The sequence below is a fragment of the Macaca nemestrina genome, chromosome 12 (genome assembly GCF_043159975.1).
Source record: "Macaca nemestrina isolate mMacNem1 chromosome 12, mMacNem.hap1, whole genome shotgun sequence".
Lineage (NCBI taxonomy): Eukaryota > Metazoa > Chordata > Mammalia > Primates > Cercopithecidae > Macaca > Macaca nemestrina.
Window position 1 is genome coordinate 8,143,586 of NC_092136.1, and position 20,488 is coordinate 8,164,073.

The 20,488-nt window shown below is 55.6% G+C and overlaps 1 protein-coding gene and 1 long non-coding RNA gene across 6 annotated transcripts; one reads left to right on the top strand and one right to left on the bottom strand.

Moving 5' to 3' along the window:
• Positions 1-171: 171 nt before the first annotated feature.
• Positions 172-10,344, bottom strand: LOC105469620 (kinesin light chain 2). 5 transcript variants are annotated; one of them, XM_011720923.2, is made up of 16 exons: positions 10,175-10,344; positions 9,234-9,472; positions 6,071-6,301; positions 5,851-5,920; positions 5,004-5,226; positions 4,294-4,381; positions 4,089-4,190; positions 3,822-3,995; positions 3,597-3,696; positions 2,980-3,029; positions 2,818-2,885; positions 2,290-2,398; positions 2,022-2,180; positions 1,821-1,945; positions 1,547-1,604; positions 172-1,159 (listed from the first exon to the last, which is right to left on the bottom strand). In XM_011720923.2, the coding sequence occupies exons 2-16, from the start codon at positions 9,459-9,461 to the stop codon at positions 1,076-1,078; spliced, it is 1,869 nt and encodes a 622-aa protein (XP_011719225.1). In that variant the 5' UTR covers positions 9,462-9,472; positions 10,175-10,344; the 3' UTR covers positions 172-1,075. The 5 variants fall into 5 exon arrangements, with proteins under 5 accessions (XP_011719225.1, XP_011719223.1, XP_011719224.1 ...); XM_011720921.3 differs by having other exon boundaries at positions 9,234-9,509; XM_011720922.3 differs by having other exon boundaries at positions 9,234-9,509; positions 10,316-10,331.
• On the top strand, positions 2,397-9,204 carry LOC139357422 (uncharacterized). Its single transcript, XR_011610472.1, has 4 exons — positions 2,397-3,337; positions 6,143-6,318; positions 8,831-8,994; positions 9,164-9,204. It is a non-coding gene; the product is annotated as an uncharacterized lncRNA (long non-coding RNA).
• Positions 10,345-20,488: the final 10,144 nt, after the last annotated feature.

Consider the following 20,488-nt stretch of genomic DNA (forward strand, 5'->3'; position numbering starts at 1 on the left):
TGACTTGTGGGGCCCCCACCCAGTTCCGGGGTGGGCCAGAATATCTGGGCCCAGCGGCGCGGACAGCGGTTGAGCGAGACACACTGTCCCCCACTCACGCGCGACCCTTCCCGGCTCCACCCGTTTAGAGACGCGGGGGGACCCCGACCTCCGCCTCAAAACAAGCCCGGCTCAGATTCAAACCGTCTTTATTTCTACAGCAACATCTGAAAATAGAGAGCAGCCGCCTCACCCGCAACAGGGGGAGCCCCTCCTGCCACCAAGGGACCGTCGCCGCCCCTCGCGAGAAGCTGCAGGCGTGGGGAGAGGCGTGGCAGGATGGCTCGGTGGGCGGTGCCCGGGGCGGGGTCGGGCCGTGCCTGGGCGGGGCCGGGCGGGAGGGGCAGTGCATAAGGCCGGGATGCGGGGCAGGGCCCGGCGGTGGGAGGACTGACTAAGGGGAGGTCCCCGTCCTGGGGCACGGGGCGATGGCGGGGTAGGACGCATCCCTCAGAGGCCAGGAGGAGCGCGAGAAGGTCCCGGGAGCCACTTAGGAGGCGCCACTCCCGAGAATGTGGAGCCTGGGAGATACCACCGCACGGAATGGGGGTGATTAAGGCCTGGGCGGTACCACTAGAGGAGGGACGAGGGGAGGCCCGGGTAGTACCGTGGACTGAAGGGTGGGGCGCGGCCAATAACTTATTTCTCTATATACAGAAGCAACGGCCGGGTTGAGTTGGGAGGGAGGGCGAAGGTGCCGAAGGGCCGGCGAGTGCTTAGTGTTCTTGGCTCTGGGGTCTGGGGAGGCCAGGCCACTGAGTCTATGGTGGAGACTCCAGCCGGCACCTCCTGCTGGCCCCGAACCTAAGGAAGAGGGCCCTGCTGGAAGGAATAAATAAGGGATCGAGCTGGAGTGGGCAGGCCCAGCCTCCAGGGCTCAGGCTGAGATGACAAGGGAGAAGGTTACCCTGAGATTGAACAGAAAAGACAGGGGCTGTGGGAGAGACAGGCGGGACAAGCAGCAGGCCCATGCGCAGGGCTGGGGTGAGGGGGGTGTGCCAGGTGGGCGCTCTGGTGACTGGCTGCCCCTTCAGCATTAGCCCACCAGGGAGCTTCGTCGGGAGAGGTCCATGGAGCTGGAGCTGAGAGTGCGGCTGTCAGAGAGACCTGTGCCTCCAGGCTGTGGGCAGAGGGGGCAGGTGGCTCAGCCCTGTGCTGCTGCCAGTCTGTGCCTCCCTGGCCTGAAGCGGCCTGACCCGGCAGAGGCAGCCGGAGTCCCTGAGCTGGGCAGAGGCAGTGGCAGTTCCGGCCCAAGGCCACGCCCTGGTGCCCTGACACTCCCGCCCATCTCCACGGTGACTGTGTTGGCACTGGCCATTTACACATCCACCCCCAGGAGAGACTGGGTTCCCCTCCTGTGTCTCCCCTTTGTCCAGCCCAAAGTAGGCCTGGGATAGAATCCATTCCCTCCCATGTCGGATGAAGAGGCATGCTGGAGGGAAGCTTGGCAGCGCACATGCAGCCCCGGCCACAGCCGCCCAGTGCCCGGACACCCGCTTGCCCCTACCTGGGTCGGCTCTTCCACGCTCTTGTTGAGGAAGTTGAGGGAACTGGCTCGCTTCATCCTGAGGGAAAAGGACAGCGTGGTATTTGCCCAAGGAGGAACTCAGGGGAGATGGGGGCAGGGAGCAGGGTGGGGCTGGGGAGGAAGCAGACTGGTGGGTGGTGGAGCCTGAGAGGGATGGGGAGGTTGCCTGGGGTCAGTGGGGCACACTCATGGGTCAGGAGCTCATCCGGGGTTGCTGGGTGGTTCCTGAGGCTCACCTTGGTGGGGGGCTCACCTGGGGTTAGGGGGCTCCTGGGGGCCGCCCCCCTGCAGCTTCTTTACTAGCATCTCACTGCTGCGCCTCAGGGCGTCTCGGAGCTTCCCAAAGGAGCCGCTGCGCCGCAAGGAGCCACTGCCATCCTGCGGGTGGACAGGCTCACCTCTAGGCCCCACTGGCCACTTAGGCTCCCGGCCCGGCCCCAGCCCCTGGACTCACCCCACTCCACTCAGCTGTAGGTCCCGCATCCTCGAGGTCAGACTCAGACCGGGGCCCGGCACCCCCGGCCACGTCTCGGCTGCCACGGCGGTCTCCCCGCCCGCCACTGCCATCTTTCAGCAGTTCTACCACCTTGGTCTGGCTTGCGGGGTCCAAACCCTGAGGGAGGGGCAGGGGCATCAGGGAGGGGCAGGGGCATCAGGCCGTGACTGGGCCACACTCAGGGCCACACAGGTGTCTGCCCACCCCCTCCTGCATGGAGCCCCACCTGCTTGCGGTTGCGGCTGGCACAGTCCTCCAGTGTGTGTGCGGCTTCCAGCTTGCCCTGGCGTCGGTATAGGGCCCCCAAGCTGCGCAGGGTGGTGTTGACTGTGGGGCTGTGGATGGGACAGTCTCAAACTCCATGTTCCCCCAGACCCAGGGCCCGTCCTGGCACCCAGCCTATAGGGGGCCCTGAGGAAATAGGGACCTCTGGGGTAGCCAGAATCCATTCCCTCCCATGTCAAGGCCTGTGCTGGGCCCACCCAGCCTCTTCTGCCCTGGGGGAATCACGCCAGGGCTAGGGACCTGGCCCCAGGGCCCTCATGGGATGTTGTCACCAGGACCGAAAGCTGGGAGACCCGGAGCAAGATAATTAGGCTGAGAATTAGGAGACAGAGCCTTCTTGGGACAGGTGACCTGTGAGCTGGGCCTTGCCAGATGAGCGGCAGAGGAGGGGTGTGTTAGGAGTGAGAGTATGGAATGTGGAGACTGCCCTGCCATGCTCTGCTCCCCAGCCCCGCCCCGCCCCCCTCACCTGTCTACTTTACAGGCCTTGTACCAGCTGCCATATTCCCCATAGGGGGCGCTGTCCCGGCGCTTATCCTGGAAAAAGAATGGTCACACTAAGTGAGAGCAGGCCCCGTTCTGCACATCCCCGCCTCCCCTGACAACCACCCAACCTGCCCCACAGAGCTACCTTGCTTTCCTCCCGCTCCTCTGCGTGCATCCAGATGGGCTTGTTGTCCCCTGGGGAGAGAAAGGAGACTGTCAGCGGCCTACCATATAGGCCTCACCTGGTTGGGCTGGACACAGGACTGGGGTCAGGGGAGGGGAGACCAGGGTTGGGCTTTGTTGAATGAATGAACAAGAATAAGACCCAAAACACTACTGACCCTCTTCTGGACAAAGAGATGAGCAGAACAGACCCTTACACCTCAGGCCACAGCCCAAGACATGTGCTAGGCCTGAATGATGGGCCAGGCTCCAAGGGACTCAGGAGCAGATGACAACTGACCATCCGGGGCCGGAGGTAGTTTCTCAGAGCGGGAGATGAGGTGAGCAGGAGTTGCCAGTGAAGAAGGGGGATGCAAAGGTGTGTGAGGCACTGGCAGGCCAAGGGGGCTGCATGAGTTGGGTGTATGCTCACATGTGCAAACGTGAGCACAGGTGGCTGGGCACCATCTGGGGGTGAAGCTGGGGACCAGCCAGGCCAAAGTCTGACGGCCTGCCCAGCTGAGGGATCTGTCCTGGGTGCTGATGGCAGAGTGGGCCTGGGATGGATTGGCCAGAGGCACATGGCAACCACACACTCACCATTGACAGAGCCAAACTCTTTCTCATGAGCGCGGGTGAGGATCTCCTTGTACAGGGTCTCTGCATCCTGGTACTTGCCCTGCTTCAGGTAGCAGGAAGCCTGGAAGTGGGAGACCCAGAGAGTGAACAGGATGCATGGAGCCAAGCCTTTTTCTCTCCTTCTTCCCCAGCGTCATCCCTGCCTCCCTCCTTTCCATCCTCCAGCCCCTTCCAGCCTCAAGGCACCAGGTTGTTCTTGGTCTTGGCTACATTGGGGTCATCGGGCCCGAGGCGTGTAGCATAGATCTCCAGCGCCCGCCGATAGTAGTATTCCACCTCCTCGGCTTTGCCCTGGTTCTGGCACAGCAGGGCCAGGTTGCTGAGCTGCTTGGCCACATCTGGGTGAAACTTGCCTAGGACCTGGGATGGGAGAGGAAGCCAGGGGTTGGGTTCAGGGCTGCCCGGGCCCCTGCCTCCCAGACCCCTGGCCTGCCCAGCCCTGCCTGCTCCCACCTTCTCTCGGATCTCCAGTGCCCGCTTGCACAACGGCTCAGCCTCCTTGTACTTGCCCCTCTTGCCATACAGGACCGCCAGGTTGTTTAGTGTCGCAGCCACCTGGAGGTGGAAGAATGGAAGCTCCTTGACCCAGGCCCTGCAGGACTCTGGGACCTGCAGGGGATGGGGCACAGCCCCCACCTCCCACCCAACCCTCACTCACGGCTGGGTGGTCCTTGCCCAGGGTTTTCTCCCGGATGGCCAGAGCATCATTGAGTAGGTGGGCAGCCTCCTTATACTTGTTCTGATCCCTGGAAGCAGGTGGGAGCATGGTCAGGGCTGTCCCCCAGCTCGAGGCCCTCCCCAGTGGCCTGCAGTCCCTGTGGTCACTCCTGTACTCAGTGAGTGAGTATGACAGAGTGGGACCCATAGTGTGGGGAGACCTGCTTAGCTCCTGCTCTCTGAGCTCCAGGGGCTGTGGGCAGTTTTCTCACAATTGGCTGGGGTGTGCGGTGCTGGAGTCCCACTGACTGCCTGGTGCCTAGTATCCCTGGGCGCCACATGGCTCTCCTGCTGCCCCTTTAGCGTGTCCCGCTCTCCAGGTCCCAGTGCCTTTGTTCATGCTGGCTTTTTGCCATGGGAACCTTTCCTAGCCTCTTGTGTTCAGCCAAACTCACTTTCTGGCAAAGCCCCTCCTCCAGCCTTAGTGCCTGGAGAAGCTGTGCAGACTCCCCAGGACCCCTGGAGTCCTTATGTGCAGTCTCTCCCCAGTTCTGGCGAAGCCTCTCTCCTACACTAGACAGTTTTACTCGCATCTGTAGCCCAGCTCCACACAGCTGGGCCCCGAGTCTGGGCCCACAGCAGGCACCAAAGGTTAGTGATCCAGGGCTGAAGCGTTCCAGAAGAATTTGGGCACCCCCAGAGAGTCCTCACCGATAGACCAGTGCCAGGATGTTCAGCATGGTGGCAACGTCAGGGTGGTCGTGGCCTGACGTCTTCTCCAGGTCTTCGAGTGCCTGCTTGCAGAGTGGCACAGCTACCTCATAGCGGCCCTGTGAGGCGTACTGGATCACCAGGTTGTGCAGGGTGCGGAGCCGGGCCGGGATCTCGTAGCCCCCATGCTGACCAGACACATCCCCTCCTCCTGGGCTAGGGGCTGCAGGGCCAAGGGCAGGAGGTCAGATGTACCATCTGCCCACTGGGCTGAGATGGTACATGCCAGCTGTGCCTTTGAGCCACTTGACACGTGGCCCTGGGCAAGTCACTAACCACTCTTTCTCAGTTACCCCATTTACACAGTGGGTCTAGTTACCCTATAGAAAGAGGGGGTAGAGGCCCAGCTCCAGTACTTAAGGCTCTGTGTAATGGGGCAAGTCGCCTAACCTCTGAGCCTGCGTCCCTGTGTACAGAGTGGAGGCCCCGATGCACAACCAGTACCATGAGCAAAGCAGGCACTGGCCCCAGTGTGGCTGTCTGCACATGCCTCCCTCAGAGGTGACTCGGAGGAGAAAAGAACTCTCCCAAGGGTCAGGGCAACTAGTGGCAGAGCAGCACTGGAAGCCAGGCTGGCGACTCCATAGCTCTTAACTGTGATGTCTGCTCCCCACAGAGCTGGGGGGATGTGAGAAGCAGCAGCACGTATGATTGTTCTTGAAGCTCTAACACGCTAGGATGTCATGATCAGAAGTGAGGCAGGAAGGAACATGGCAGCCACTTGGTCCCAAGGACCAAGAGTTCACACAACCTTTCCTTCCCCCGCTCCAGAACTGCCCATCCGCACCTGGGCTCTGCTCATCCTCATTGGGGAACAGGTCATCCAGTGTGTCTTTGGGGACGTCCCCCTTCTCCTCCTGGGAAGGAAGACAGGATGAGCGTCAGGGAGGGAGACACAGGGCAGCCAGGGTGTCCGTGGGCTGGGGTGGAGCCGAATTTGCTCCATGCTGCCCCTCCCTGCTCCCAGGCCCCCTTGCTGGGCAACAGTGACCATGGTAGGAGCTCACGTTAGGGGAGGTGTCTTCATCCAACTTGCGGATCTGGCTCATGAACAGCAGGTGCTGCTTCTCCTCCTCCAGCTGGGCCACGGCCTGCTCACTGCGCTGCAGCTTCTGCTGCGTCCCCGCCAGCTCCTCACGCAGCCACTGGTTCTCCTGCACCAGGCGCCGCACCTGCGCCCGCAGCTTCTGCTTCTCTGATTCTACGGCCCCCAGGTGGCTCGACAGTGCCAAGATCACCTGTGCAACCAGCCCAGGTAAGGGTCGGAGCCCCATCGACCCCTCGCCTATGACTGTAGCCTGGGCCTAGTTGGGCTCTGGGACCCAGTGAAGGGCCAGGCCTGGCCCTACAGTGAGGAGCTGTAGGCCTTTTCTCTCCTAGTCAAGGGAGAATCTCCTCAAGGCCTCAAACACACCATAGTGCAAAGCCCAAACCCAGGAGGCTTGGGAGTCCCCAGTTCCTTCCTTCTGGGATCAGGAGAACCCCAAAAGGGCTCTCCTGTGAGAGAGTTGGGGTGCTGTGCTTTCCCTGAGCTACTAGCCCCTTCCTTCATCTCTTCCTGGGTTGTACTCAGGCCCCTGCTGCCACAGCCACGAGGTTACTGCTCCCTGCCCCAGGGCTAGTGCTTGCCCACAGAACTCTGCTAGATGGCTGAAGGGCCACCCAAAGACTCCATCCCCACTTCTGCTGAGGGGGCCACAGCATCCCCTGCCTTTCTGCAGCTCCCAGGTAGGGAAGGGGCATGTATCCCAAATGCTCAGCTGGCGTGAGGAACCACAGGGGTAGGAAAAGTATCCAGAGGCCTTGGCCTCAACCCCCACCCCTCTCCCCAGCCTCTATAACTCCTTTCCTGAGTTTCCAGTCTCTTCCTGCGTTCCTGCCTAGGTTCCAACCTCCCTTCTTGCTCTCTCTCTCTTTTTTTTTTTTTAATTTGAGACAATGTCTCACTCTGTCACCTGGGCTGAAGGGCTATGGCACCATCACAGCTCACTGCAGCTTCCACCTTCCAGGCCCAAGTGGTCCTTCCACCTCAGCCTCCTGAGTAACTGGGACTATGGGTGCACACCACCACACCTGGCTAATTTAAAAAAAATTTTGGCCAGGTGCGGTGGCTCATGCCTGTAATCCTAGCACTTCGGGAGGCTAAGGTGGGCAGATCATGAGGTCAGAAGATTGAGACCATCCTGGCCAACATGGTGAAACCCCATCTCTACTAAAAATACAAAAATTAGCTGGGTGTGGTGGTGTGTGCCTGTAGTCCCAGCTACTCAAGAGGCTGAGGCAGAAGAATCGCTTGAACCTGGGAGGTGGAAGCTGCAGTGAACGGACACTGCACCACTATACTCCAGCCTGGGTAACACAGTGAGACTCTGTCTCAAATATAAATAAATGAAAATAAAAAATTTTTTAATAGATACGGGGTCTCATGAACTCCTGGATTTAAGCAATCTTCCTACCTGGGCCTCCCAAAGTGCTGGAATTACAGGCGTGAGCCACCACACCTGGCCTCCACCCTTTCCTGGTCCTTCACGGTCCAGGGTCATTTCTGCAGTGGTGTCTCCAGCTAGTCACACCTCCCACTCTGCTCCAGCTTCACTCATGGCCTTGATGCCCATGCCCTCCATGCAGACTGTTCCCCCTCTGTGAGAGTGCATGTGCTCCACCAGGTGTGGGACCCCTGACTGGTCCTCTCTGCCTGTGATGGCCAACTGGCAGAGGAGTGAATGTCCTTGCAGAGGGCCAGGCCGTCTGAGACCCTGTACTTTACAGTTGGTTAGCAAATGCCTAAGTGACAGGTGTTTCCATAACCACTAGCTTAAAAAAAAAAATTCCCCCAACAGCCTGGAAGTATACACAGCAGATGGCATGATCCCTATTTTAAAGAAAAGGAAACCAAGATGATACAACCTCCCCAGGGTTCACGTGCCAGGCAGGGGTTCAGCCAAGCTCTGAGGAGAATAAAACAAGTCTAACTCCTTGCACATCCCAATGGCTCCTGGACATCTCCAATTGCATATCATCCTGGCAGCCTCAACTAAAGGGGGCCAAAACAGAGTTCTGATCCACCCAGGCCCTCTCCTCCCTAATGTGCTTAAATCACAAACCTGGGAGTGATGCTGCCTTCCTCTCTCTCCCTTATTCCACCCTGGGTCTTCCTGGACCTACCTCCAGAACATCCAGAACTGGTCCGTTTTCTCCACCATCATAGCCACCCCTTAATTCCAAGCACCAGCTCTGATTTGAATTCCAGCAGTGGCTTCCTAACCACTCACTGGAGAGTGATTGCATCCTCGACCCACTGAGATTTATTCTCCACATCTCAGCCAGAGAGAGTTTTTAGAAATTCAAGTCAGACTGTGTTGCCTGTCTGCTTAAAGCCCTCCAGAGGCTTTCTGACTTCCTGAGAATAAAACCCACACTAATGAGGCCATGATCTGGCTCTTGGCTTCTCCCCAGGCCTCTTCTGTCCCTCTCTCCCTTCCATGAAGCTCCAGTCACACAGTTCTTCCCCGAGTTCCTCCACCACAACTCCTACCCCAGGACCTTTGCACATGCAACTTCTCCCCTGCCTCCCTTTCCTGGAGACTGGTTCATTTCTTCCCTCAGGTTTCAGTTTGTCATTTCCTCACAGAAATCCTGCCTGACCAGTAGACAAGACTCACTGCTGTGAGCTATCATAAAATCTTGTTCTTTTCTTTGTAGAACTCATCACAATTTGTAACAACCAATTATTTCCTTATGTGTGCTTTTGTCTCTTTTCCAAATAGGGCAGGAATCCTGTCTATTTTGTTGGGTCCTGTATCCACCTAACGGCCTGGCTGGCACTGAAAAACTCATCTGTTAACGAATGAATAGAAGAATAAATCGGTGGGAGGCTGTGTTTCCTTAAGGATTTTCTTTCTGTTCTCATATGCCATCCAGTCTCCCTTAGGTAGAGGGGAGCTGGGAATGGGGCTCTGCGTGGGGGCGAGGGTGATCATGGTCTCTTACGGCAGGGCTGGGGTCGCCAAAGTGCATTTATTTCTTCAAAAGGTATTTACTGGGGTCCTAACACGGGGCTCCAGGAAACAGAAGATTCCTTGCTCATATTCTTCTCCTAGATTACTGGATTTCTCTGGAAGGCTCGATCCCTCCAGTGACCGCCCACCTCAGTACCCTAGACTGACCTACCTGGGCCTCCCCCAGCCCAAGCTCAATGGCTTCCAGGGAGCGACGCAGGAGGATGCAGCGCTCCTGCGAGCCAGGCTCGGCTTCGCTGGCCTCAGGCGCAACCAGAGGAGCCAGCAGGGCACGATGCTCCCCACGCAGAGTCTCCAGTCCCTGGATGACGGCCTTGGTGCCCAGCACGATCTCATCCTGGCTCAGCTTCTCCTCCCGCGGAAGCACCATCATGGCCATGGTTGTGGCGTCTGTGAGGACGAGGGTGCGGGCAGGCGGGCGCCGGGCCTGGGGCCACACCGCCCCAGATTAGGTAAACACAGGCGGTCCCCGGACGCCTGGTCCCGTGTGCCCAGGTCCCCCAGCCGGCAACCCGTACCGTGCCCACGCTTGGCCTACAGAGGGCGCGCCCGGCTCGTCTTGGCCAGGGAGACGCAATGCGGTGCGGCCGGACCCTGCTTCGGCCCCAGACCACCGGCTTAGGCCGACTTAGGCGGCCCAGTGTCCGGGTTTCCCCGGGGACCCCCTAACCAGGACAGGTATGGGGAACGTGGGGGCTCATTCCTGTGCAGGGGACCCTGGTCCCTCCGGCGATCCGGGCCCAGCCCCTCGGACAGCCCCATCCCCAACCGGCAGGCCACGCCGCGGAGCCCATCCTCCCGACGGGCCGACCCTGCGGAGGCCATCTCCCTACAGGGGCTGAGACCGCGGCCCTCAGTCCTTCCAGGTTGTGCCCACTACGACCCCTCCCCTGGGCCAGCGCAACGTCCTGCGGCCTCCCCTAAAAAGGCCGCGCCCCTGCCCTGGGCCACCCGGGACCGCGCCCCCTACCAGGGCTGGTCGGATCCTCCCACAGGCCGCGCCCACGACGACCCCCTCCCCTAGGCCGACCTGGAGCCTCCCCCTGCTTTAGGGCCTGATCCCGTCTCCCGGCCCAATCGGCCCGCGCCGACCTGCGCCTGGTGCTCGGGCCCGGCTCCGGCTCCGGTTGCCTCCCGCTTCACCCGGACCCGCAGCCGCGAGCCGGTCCCGCCGCCTCCATCCCGCCGGCCTTCCCAGCAGCCCCCGCGCCGCCTTAAAGGTGAAGCCGCTACCTCGGTGGCGTCGGAGGGGGCGAAACACGCTTCTCACGGCCAGCTCGCTGCCTTAAAGGAGCGCGGGCCGGGCCGGCTCCAGCGGGAGGGGGACGGGGCGGGGCCATCGAGGCGGGGGCGGGGCGAGGACCCGCCCGGGGCGCAGTTTCCAGGGGCCCGCCAGCCCCGAGGGGTGCCCTCGGCCTCAAAATGGCCCGGGTCCTCAGGGTGTGGAGCTGCTCGGGAGATTGAACCCTAAGGTACCTAGTGTGGCGCCATCGAGGACGGCGGGAGAAACTGAGGCGCAGGGAGAAGGTTGGGCTTCCCGGAGTACAGAGCGAGGCATTTGCCACTAATTGAGCGCCTACTGCGTGTTGCGCGCCTTGGTGCCCTGGGTTCATTGACTTAATGCTCACGAAGACCCGAGAAGTGAATGCCGCTGTTACCTGGCTCGCAGATCTGACCCCGGGCTTCGCATCCCGGGGTCACATCTGGTGGGGGACGCACCATCTCTGACAGAGGTGGTTCAGCGCCCTTAGCTCAAGCACATCCGGTGACAGGGAGCTTACTACGTTCGGCTCTGAGACAACTCCAAAGGTTAGCAAAATTTTCCTTGTATAGACCTCGAAGTGCCTTCCTGCAGTGCTCATCCACAGCCCTAGCTCTGTCTTCAGAAAGAAAGCTGCTCCCTTATGTCAGTTAAGGTATTTGGAGACAGCGATGGTGCCCCGCGTGGTCTCATCTCTTCCGCGGGCTGCTGCTGGTCCTTTCGCTCAGTCCTACCGCAGTTTCCTGACCCTTCCCCATCCCAATTTCTCCTTTCTGGGTGTAGTCTAGCTTGTCGGTCCTGCTCAGAAGGTGGTGCTCAGCCCAGGGCCCAGTGATCAGAGACGAGGAATGAACTGCGCAGATCAGAGGGACGGTACCCCCAGGATGCCACCTGTCCACAAAAAAAGCCGCAAACCAGGCTGCCTTTTACACAAGTGAAGACCCTCTATTTTACACATCTCAGTTACATCCAACCAGGTTCTTCTCAAACCTGTTCTCTGCCAATGATTTTTTTTAAGAGAGGTTCTGGTCCAGGCGCGGTGGCTCACGCCTGTAGCCCCAGCACTTCGGGAGGCTGAGGCGGGCGGATCACGAGGTCAGGAGATAGAGACCATCCTGGCTAACACGGTGAAACCCCGTCTCTACTAAAAAATACAAAAAATTAGCTGGACGTGGTGGCTGGAGCCTGTAGTCCCAGCTACTTGGGAGGCTGAGGCAGGAGAATCGCTTGAACCCAGGAGGCGGAGCTTGCAGTGAGCCGAGATCGCGCCCCCGCACTCTGGGCGACAGAGGGAGACTCCGTCTCAAAAAAAAAAAAAAAAAAGATTCTTACTTTATAAAATACTTTATAAAAAAAGGTTCTTACTTTATCGTCCAAGCTGGCGTGCAGTGGTGTGATCATAGCTCACTGTAACCTCAAACTTCTTTGTTTTCTTTTTGAGATGGAGTCTGTCTCCCAGGCTGGAGTGCAATGGCACGATCTTGGCTCCCTGCAACCTCCACCTCCAGGGTTCAAGCGATTCTCCTGCCTCAGCCTCCCCAGTAGCTGGGATTATACCACACACCACCACACCTCGCTGATTTTTTGTATTTTTGGATACGGGGTTTCACCATGTTGGCCAGGCTGGTCTCAAACTCCTGACCTCAGGTAATCCACCCACCTTGGCCTTGGCCTAGCCTGTAACCTCAAACTCCTGGGCTCACGAAATCTTCCCATCATAGCCCCCCAAGAAGCTAGGACTACAAGTGCATGCCACTACACCTGGCTTTTTTTTTTTTTCCCAATTTATTTTCTTAGAGACAGGGTCTTGATATGTTGCCCAGGCTGGTCTCAAGTGGTCCTCCATCTTGGCCTCCCAAAGTGCTGGGATTACAGGCATGAGACACCGTGACTGGCATGATTTTTTCTGGATAGCTAATACTTTCATTTGTGCAACATTCAAAAGACATACAAAGGCCAGGCTCAGTGGCTCACACCTGTAATCCCAGCACTTTGGGAGGCTGAGGCAGGTGGATCATCTGAGGTCAGGAGTTTGAGACCAGCTTTACCAACACAGTGAAATCCCGTCTCTACCAAAAATACAAAAATTACCTGTGCCTGGTGGTGCACACCTGTAGTCCCAGCTACTGAGGAGGCTGAGGCAGGAGAATCGCTTGAACCCAGGAGGCGCAGGCCGCAGTGAGCTGAGATGGCACCACTACACTCCAGCCTGGGTGACAGAGACAGACTCGTCTCAAAAAAAAAAAAAAAAAAAAAAACAACTTAAAAAAAAGGCATACAAGCAAGTTACAATGAAATGTCGTTATCCCTGTGACTGCTGTCCTCAGCCATCCAGCTCCCCTCTTCAGAAGCACACCTTCTGTTGTGTCTTATGTCCATTGATTATGTTATTTGCATCAGTGCTGAGCTTGTGTTTATCCTTGTTCATTTCAGCTGGTCAGTTTTCCTCCAGAGCCCCTGAGATTGGGGTCTTCTGCATTTGGGACCTGTGGTCCTTCAGCCGTCACATTGGCCTTATTTCCCAGATACATTGCCATTGGTTGGGCTGGGCTCAGTGGCTCACACCTGTAATCCCAGCACTTTGTCAGGCTGAGGTGGGCAGATTGCTTGAGCTCAGAAGTTCAAGACTAGCCTGGGCAACATGGTGAAACCCCATCTCTACAAAAAATACAAAAATTAGCTAGGCATGGTGGTGTGTACCTGTAGTCCTAGCAACTCAGGAGGCTGAGGTGGGAGGATGGCTCAAGCCAGGAGGTGGAGGTTGCAGTGAGCAGAGATAACATCATGCCACTGCACTCCAGCCTAGGCGGCAGAGCCAGACCCTGTCTCAAAATATATACATACATATATTTGCATTGATTGCACTTTGGTAAGTCTGCCTCTGTGCACAGAGACTCCATCTGACCATGACTGAACTCCCATCTGGCCAGCATGTTCTGTTCACAGGGAAGAAACAGAATATGGAGCGCAAGGCACTTCTGTTGTTCTTCATGACACTGGGTTTCAAAATCTTTTGAGAAATAACTTTCTTAGAAGGCTTTCCCTCTAGAGATTGAGATTTGGTGATGCCAGGGTGAAGGTGAATCCTGGGCACCTCTTGGGACTTTTTTTTTTTTTTTTTTTTTTTTGAGATGGAGTCTTGCTCTGTTGCTCAGGCTGGAGTGTAGTGGCGCAATCTTGGCTTATTGCAACCTCCGCCTCCTGGGTTCAAGTGATTCTTCTGCCTCAGCCTCCCAAGTATCTGGGACTACAGGCGTGTGCCACTATGCCTGGTTAACTTTTGTATTTTTAGTAGAGATGGGGTTTTACCATTATTGGCCAGGCTGGTCTTGAACTCCTGACTTCATGATCTGTCCACCTCTGCCTCCCAAAGTGGACGTTTTAAAGAGATGAGGTCCCACTGTCACCCAGGGTGCAGTGGAGTGCCACAATCATAGTTCACTGCAGCCTTAAACTCCTGGGCTCAAGTGATCCTTCCACCTCAGCCTCTTGAGTAGCTGGGACTACAGGCAGGTGCTCACCATGCCCAACTAATTTTTATTTTTTTGTAGAGATGGGCTGTCCCTCTGTCCCTGTGTTGCCCAGGCTGTTCTTGAACTACTGGGGTCAAGCGATCGTCCCACCTCAGCCTCACAAAGTGCTAGGATTACAGGTGTGAGCCACGGAGCCTGGCCGCCTCTTGTGGCTTTAAAACTTAAGTGGTGCCTGTATTGTGCACCCCGGATTGAAAGTGCTGTTTCAGTGTCTGTTTTGCAGGTGAAGAAACTGAGGCTCAGAGAAGTGAAAGGCGCCTGCACCTGGCTCAATGGGCTTTTTTGTTTGTTTTGCGACAGAATCTTGCTGTGTTCCCCAGGCAGGAGCGCAGTGGCGCGATCTCGGCTCACTGCAACCTCTGCCTCCCAGGTTCACGCCATTCTCCTGCCTCAGCCTCCCGGGTAGCTGGGATTACAGGCGCCTACCACCACACCTGGCTAAGTTTTTGTGTTTTTAGTAGAGATGGAGTTTTACCATGTTGGCCAGGCTGGTCTCAAACTCCTGACCTCAGGTGATCTGCTCGCCTCAGCCTCCCAAAGTGTTGGGATTACAGGCGTGAGCCACTGTGCCCGGCCAAGGAGCACATTTATTTTATCACCTTTTCCCCGGTAAATGGAGAGAACACTTGTCAATCTCCCTTTGCGACTTGTGCAGGTTCCTTGCTCCGATTGTTCTGCTCACCGTCTGTGGGCTTCAGTGGTTCCTTTGTGATTCTCCTTAGGCGCTGGCTGCTCCTCCTGGTGTGCTGGTGGGGGAAGGCTGGGCCTTCCCTGCTGGTTCTCATGCTCTTATCGCTTAGCCTTGCATGTGTTCGGCCCTTTCAGCCACTTGGTTTTTTTATCTTGTCTCTGAGGATTACACTGTGTGTCTCCCCAAGGAAGAGACTGTTACTTCATCCTGCGCTGTCCTGTGCTCCCCCAGCAGCTGCTGATCTCATGCCAGGCTGCTGATGGGCACTGAGTAAATGGAGAATAAAGGAAGAAATCCACGCCCAGTGGTGATTCAGCTCCTTATGCTCTTTCCACAGTGCTCAGCAGCCCCCTGCCATCTCATGCCTGGGAAGTTGTTCTTGCTACTTTTAATATTACTGTTTCCTCCCTGAAAATCACTCCCACTTCTCCTACTCCATCCCTTTAGATCCTCGGAAGCCCTCGTCCCACTGAAATCTGCTTTCTTAAATTATTCTTTTTCTTTTGGCTAGCTTCCCTCCCTTTCTCTGAAGTGGCTGGGGCACTTTTGCCAAGGCTATCATCCTACTTGAAATGTCAGCACATAAGGCCGGGCACAGTGGCCCACGTCTGTAATCCCAGCACTTTGGGAGGCCGAGACGGGTGGATCACTTGAGGTCAGGAGTTTGAGACCAGCCTGGCCAACATAGTGAAACCCCGTCTCTACTAAAAATACAAAAAATTAGCCAGGTGTGGTAGCTTTTGCCTGTAGTCCCAGCTACTTGGGAGGCTGAGGCAGGAGAATCGCTTGAACCTGGGAGGCAGAGGTTGCAGTGAGCCGAGATCGTGCCACTGCACTCCAGCCTGGGCGACACAGCGAGGCTCTGTCTCAAAAAAAAAAAAAAAAAAAAAGTCGCACATTCACCCATAATTGCTCAAGATGGGAGGCTCCTTAAAGACCATGTCTCCCCAGCTTCCTGAAGTGCCCTTGTCTACCTTGGACACCACTAGTTGTTGGTTCTTTCTGCCACTGAGCCAAGAATCAGTCCACTCAAAGCTGTCCCCAGAGGCTTCTGGTTCCTGTCCTGTGGCCATATGGCAAATCTGCACCCTCTCTTCCTTGTGACCTCCCAGCCAGGGTAGACGGGTCCTGCCCTGCTCAGTGGAGGGACCGCAGGCCTTGGTGTCAGACTCAGCTAAGTTCAAAGCCGCGTTTCTCCATTTGCTAGTGGTGTCGCTTTTTAGGCATGGTCTGTTAGTTTACCTGCTTCCTCATCTGTAAAGCAGGGTTCCTATTACCTACTTTCTTGGGTCATCCAGAGAATGCAATAAAATGGCAGGGCCAGGCACGGTGGCTCACACCTGTAATCCCAGCACTTTGGGAGGTCGAGGTGGGTGGATCACAAAGTCAGGAGATCAAGATCATCCTGGCTAACACGGTGAAATCCCGTCTCTACTAAAAATACAAAAAATTAGCTGGGTGTGGTGGCGGGTGCCTGTAGTCCCAGCTACTTGGGAGGCTGAGGCAGGAGAATGGCGTGAACCTAGGAGGCGGAAGTTGCAGTGAGCCGAGATCGCGCCACTGCACTCCAGCCTGGGGGACAAAGCGAGACTCCATCTTAGAAAAAAAAAAAAAAAAAAAAAAAGGCATAAAGGCTTAACATTAGGCTTTGTACATAACAGACATTATTCCTAGTGGTTGTTTATTCTCATCACCTTCAAGCTTAGTATTCAACAGACCCTGTGCTAGTGAGTGCAAGGTGTGTAAAAAGAATGAGAAATATGGGGCAGCTTCTGCCTGCAGTGTTGTTAGAGAGAGATGCACTCAGAATGAAGGTGAGCCACAAATGAGGTGGCAGAAACTGAACGGAAGCAAGCGTGAGCCGTGTGGTATGGACAGCAGGTGCCCATGTGATCAGGAAGATCAGCCCAGTGGGGGATGATCTCCCCTCTCCCCAACGTCAGCTCTCCCACATAGTGGGGAGGCCCACATCTCCATCTCTGGCCCAGATCAGTCCCCTGAGCTCTACCCAGACCCACATATTCCATTTCCAGTTGGAACAGCACTTAGTCCTTTTCAAATCTCCTGCAGGGATGTTCACACAGGGCAGTCAGTCTATCCTGGACTCTCTTTCAACTCCGTTTTCTTTTTTTTGAGATGGAGTTTCACTCTTGTTGCCCAGGCTGGAGTGCAATGGCACGGTCTCGGCTAACTGTGACCTCTGCCACCCAGGTTCAAGCAATTCTCCTGCTTCGGCCTCCTGAGTAGCTGGGATTACAGGCATGCACCACCACGCTTGGCTAATTTTGTATTTTTAGTAGAGATGAGGTTTCACCATGTTGGTCAGGCTGGTCTCAAACTCCTGACCTCAGGTGATCCGCCCACCTCGGCCTCCCAAAGTGCTGGGATTACAGGTGTGAGCCACCACGCCTGGCCTTGTTTTTTGAGACAGAGTCTGTCTCGCTTTGTCGCCTGCCCAGGCTGGAGTGCAGTGGTGCGATCTCAGCACACCACAACCTCTGCCTCCCAGGTTCAAGCGATTCTCGTGGCTCAGCTTCTCAAGTAGCTGGGATTATAGTTGCCCACCACTATGCCTGGCTAATTTTTGTATTTTTAGTAGAGGTGGGGTTTCACCATGGTGGCCAGACTGGTCTCAAACTCCTGACCGCAAGTGATCTGTCTGCCTTGGCCTCCCAGAGTGCTGGGATTACAGGCATGAGCTGCCATGCCCGGCCTCGACTTTTGTTTTCCAACCAGCTACCAAAACCTGTTAATCCAACCTCTTAAGTCACTCTCATATTTATCTATTTCCCTCCAACCCTTCCACCGTTACGATGTCCTCATCACATCTTTTCTAAATGGTTGCTGCAGCCCTCAAGCTCATCTGCCAGTCTGCAGAGCAGGTCTTGTTTCTCCTGGCGTGTTGTAGTAAGGAGATCTTTCTAAAATCTGTCGTCTCACTTCTCCACCTAGGTCCCTTTGCCAGCTCTCCTGTCTCTTGGGACAGAGTGTACAATTCTTGCTCCGGCCCACAGTAGTAACAGTAACAGCTATGAGGCTCCTCAGGGCCTGGACTCTTCCTCTGCTCCTGCACCCTCACTCACCATCACCATCATCTCCAGCCTCACTGAGCCCTGTGTGGTTCTCAGCATCAGCCACATTCTCCCTTGCCTCTTCTTTTGACACATGCTACTTCCTATGCCCAGAATATCCATCCTTGTCAGATGTCTTCAGGATGCCACTCAGGTGTCATGCCCTTTGGGACATCTTCTTGGACACCTCTTCCTGCAGGGTGGACATCCCTCCTGTGTGCACCCGTGCAGCCTGTCACGCTGTGTGGCAATGGTCTGTTTTTCTCCCCTACTGGCCTTAGAGTTCCTGTATAGGTTGGGACCCAACCTAGGTTCATGCTGTACCTAGGACATGAACTAGTAGGAAGTTAATAAAAGCCAGATATATGGATGGTTGGGAAGATAGGATCTGACTAGGGCCCTGAGATATGGCCCGAGTCAGATGATGGGGTTTAGAAACCTGATCTCTTCTCAGCCGATCTGTGTGCACTGGACAAGTGACTTAACCCTCACTCACGCATTGAACCAACCTTTATCGAGGGTCCGCCACGTGCCAGGGTGCTGGATACTGCAGCAATGAGTCCAGCGGCTCGAGTCTCTGTCCTCCTGGAGCTCTCATTCGAATGTGGTACAGAGACATTTGCTGCAGGTAACAGTGAACTCTATGACTGAAGAGACGACAGACAGAGGCTAACAACCAGGCTTTAGGTGGGGTGGTTGGGGAAGGCTCTTGGAGGAGGTATACAAAGGCCACATCCTAAAGGAGAAGGAGCTTACTCTGGGCTTGGGAGAGGGATGTGAGCACTGAAAGGTCAGGTGTGGCTCGAGGGTGGTGAGCATGGGAGGCGGAAAGCAACTAGAAGTGAAGCTAGTGAGTCAGGTGGAGCCAGACCATGGGCCTGGTGGACAACGGTTGGCCTCTATTCAGAGGGCACTGGGAGGACAGGACGATGAAGGACTCTATGCGAGGAAGGTGCCCTGGCTTACAGTTGGAAACAGTGTTTGGGAGGCAGCATGGACAAGAGTTGCTGATGGATTGGGAGGGGCGGTGCGCGGATGAGTCCGGGTTTCTGGCTGGAGTAACAGGATGGATGCTGGTGCCATTACCCACTGGGGAAGATCAAGGGAAATCAGGAGTCTTGCTTTGGCCATGTGAAGTCTGGGATGACTGTGAGCGTTCAAGTCGCAACATAAGTGGTTAGATGGGGGAGGCTCTAGAGTCGGGAGGGGAGGCTCTGACCTTTGGTTTCCTCCTTTGCAAAAGGAAGCATCAGCAGAATTGATTTCACAGGGAGGGCTGCTCTAAGGATGAAATAAACCATGTAAGATGCTCGATGAAATAAACCATGTAAGGCACTCAGCAGCAGCCTGGCTCAAAGGAAATGCCCTGTAGGTGATGGTGACAGCTATTAATGCTATCAATCCTTGGACACAGCAGGTAAAAGGGGTGGTGAAAGAAGCAGTTTAAAGATTAGTCTGAAACCTCCTGTACAGGAGAATCCCAGATGATGCATGTAGGGATAATCAACCCCTCACCTGAGTGTGGGCTGCACCAGCGACTTCTTTCCAAAGAGAACAGCATGGGAGCAGGTGTGTGGGACTTCACAGTGAGGAGCCCAGGTCAACTTCATCAGTAATGTCATGTTGACAGCATGTGCCCTTGACAGGCTGCACTGAGAAGGGCATTCACCTTTGAGGTCTTCCTCCCCACAACACAACCTGTAACCTCCGTCCAGCCATGAGAAGAACATCAGACAATCCCCACCTGAGGGACATTCTACAAAATGCCTGACCAATACCCCTCAAAACTGTCAAGGTCATCAAAAATAGAGATCAAAAAGTCTGAGAAAATATCACAGCCCAAGAAGACATAATGGGCCAGATGTGTTGGTTCACGCCTGTAATCCTAGCACTTTGGGAAGCCAAAGTAGGAAGATTAATAATTGAGTTCAGTTGAAGACCCTATCTCTACCAAAAAATGAAACAAAATAAAGAGCCAGGTGTAGTGACACATGCCTGTAGTCCCCGATACCCAGAAGGCTGAGGTGAGAGGATGGCTTCAGCCCAGGAGTTCCAGACTGCAGTGAACTAAGATGGCACCACTGCACTCCAGCCTGGGCAACAGAGCAAGACCTTGTCTCTAAAATCAACAAAAAAGAAGACAGAATGACCAAGCGTAGTGTGGCATTCTGCAATGAAGAAAGGACATTAGGGAAAAACTAAGGACATATGCATAAAATAGGGACATTTATTTATTTATTTGAGACAGAGTCTCACTCTGTTGCCCAGGTTGGAGTGCAGTGGTACAATCTCGGCTCACTGCAACCTCTGCCTCCCAGGTTCAAGCGATTTTCTTGCTTCAGCCTCCCGAGTAGCTGGGATTACAGGTGCCCGCCACCATGCCCGGCTAATTTTTGTATTTTCAGTAGAGACGGGATTTCACCACATTGGCCAGGCTGGTCTTGAACTCCTGACCTCAGATGATCCACCCACCCCGGCCTCCCAAAGTGCTGGGATTACAGGCGTGAACCACTGGGCTCAGCCAAAATAGGAACTTTAGTTAATAATCGTGCATCATGATTGGCTCGCCAGTTATGACAAATGTACATGAATGTAACATGTTAACGTTAAGGGAAACTGGCAGGGCTTTCTTTCTACTATTTTTGCAACTTCTCTGCAAATCTAAAGGTATTCTAAAACCGTATACTTAAAAATATAACCAGTCTGGAGTTGGTGTGCAGGTTAGATAGAGGCTCTTCCACTTTCTGCACCAAAATGCCACCCTTTGCCTTTAGTTTCTGGCGGACCTGTGGGCAGCTCTGCTCTGGCCCAGCCTTAATTCCTGGTGATTGGGCAGAGCTGCTTCAAGGG

Bases quoted from the DNA above. Each gene is read 5' to 3' on its own strand.
- LOC105469620 (XM_011720923.2), bottom strand. From the start codon at position 9,461: ATGGCCATGATGGTGCTTCCGCGGGAGGAGAAGCTGAGCCAGGATGAG. The intron at 3,996-4,088 runs GTGGGAGCAGGC...CTCCCATCCCAG, and splicing joins CACTGGAGATCCGAGAGAAG to GTCCTAGGCAAGTTTCACCC. The intron at 3,697-3,821 runs GTGCCTTGAGGC...TCCCACTTCCAG, and splicing joins CCAAGACCAAGAACAACCTG to GCTTCCTGCTACCTGAAGCA.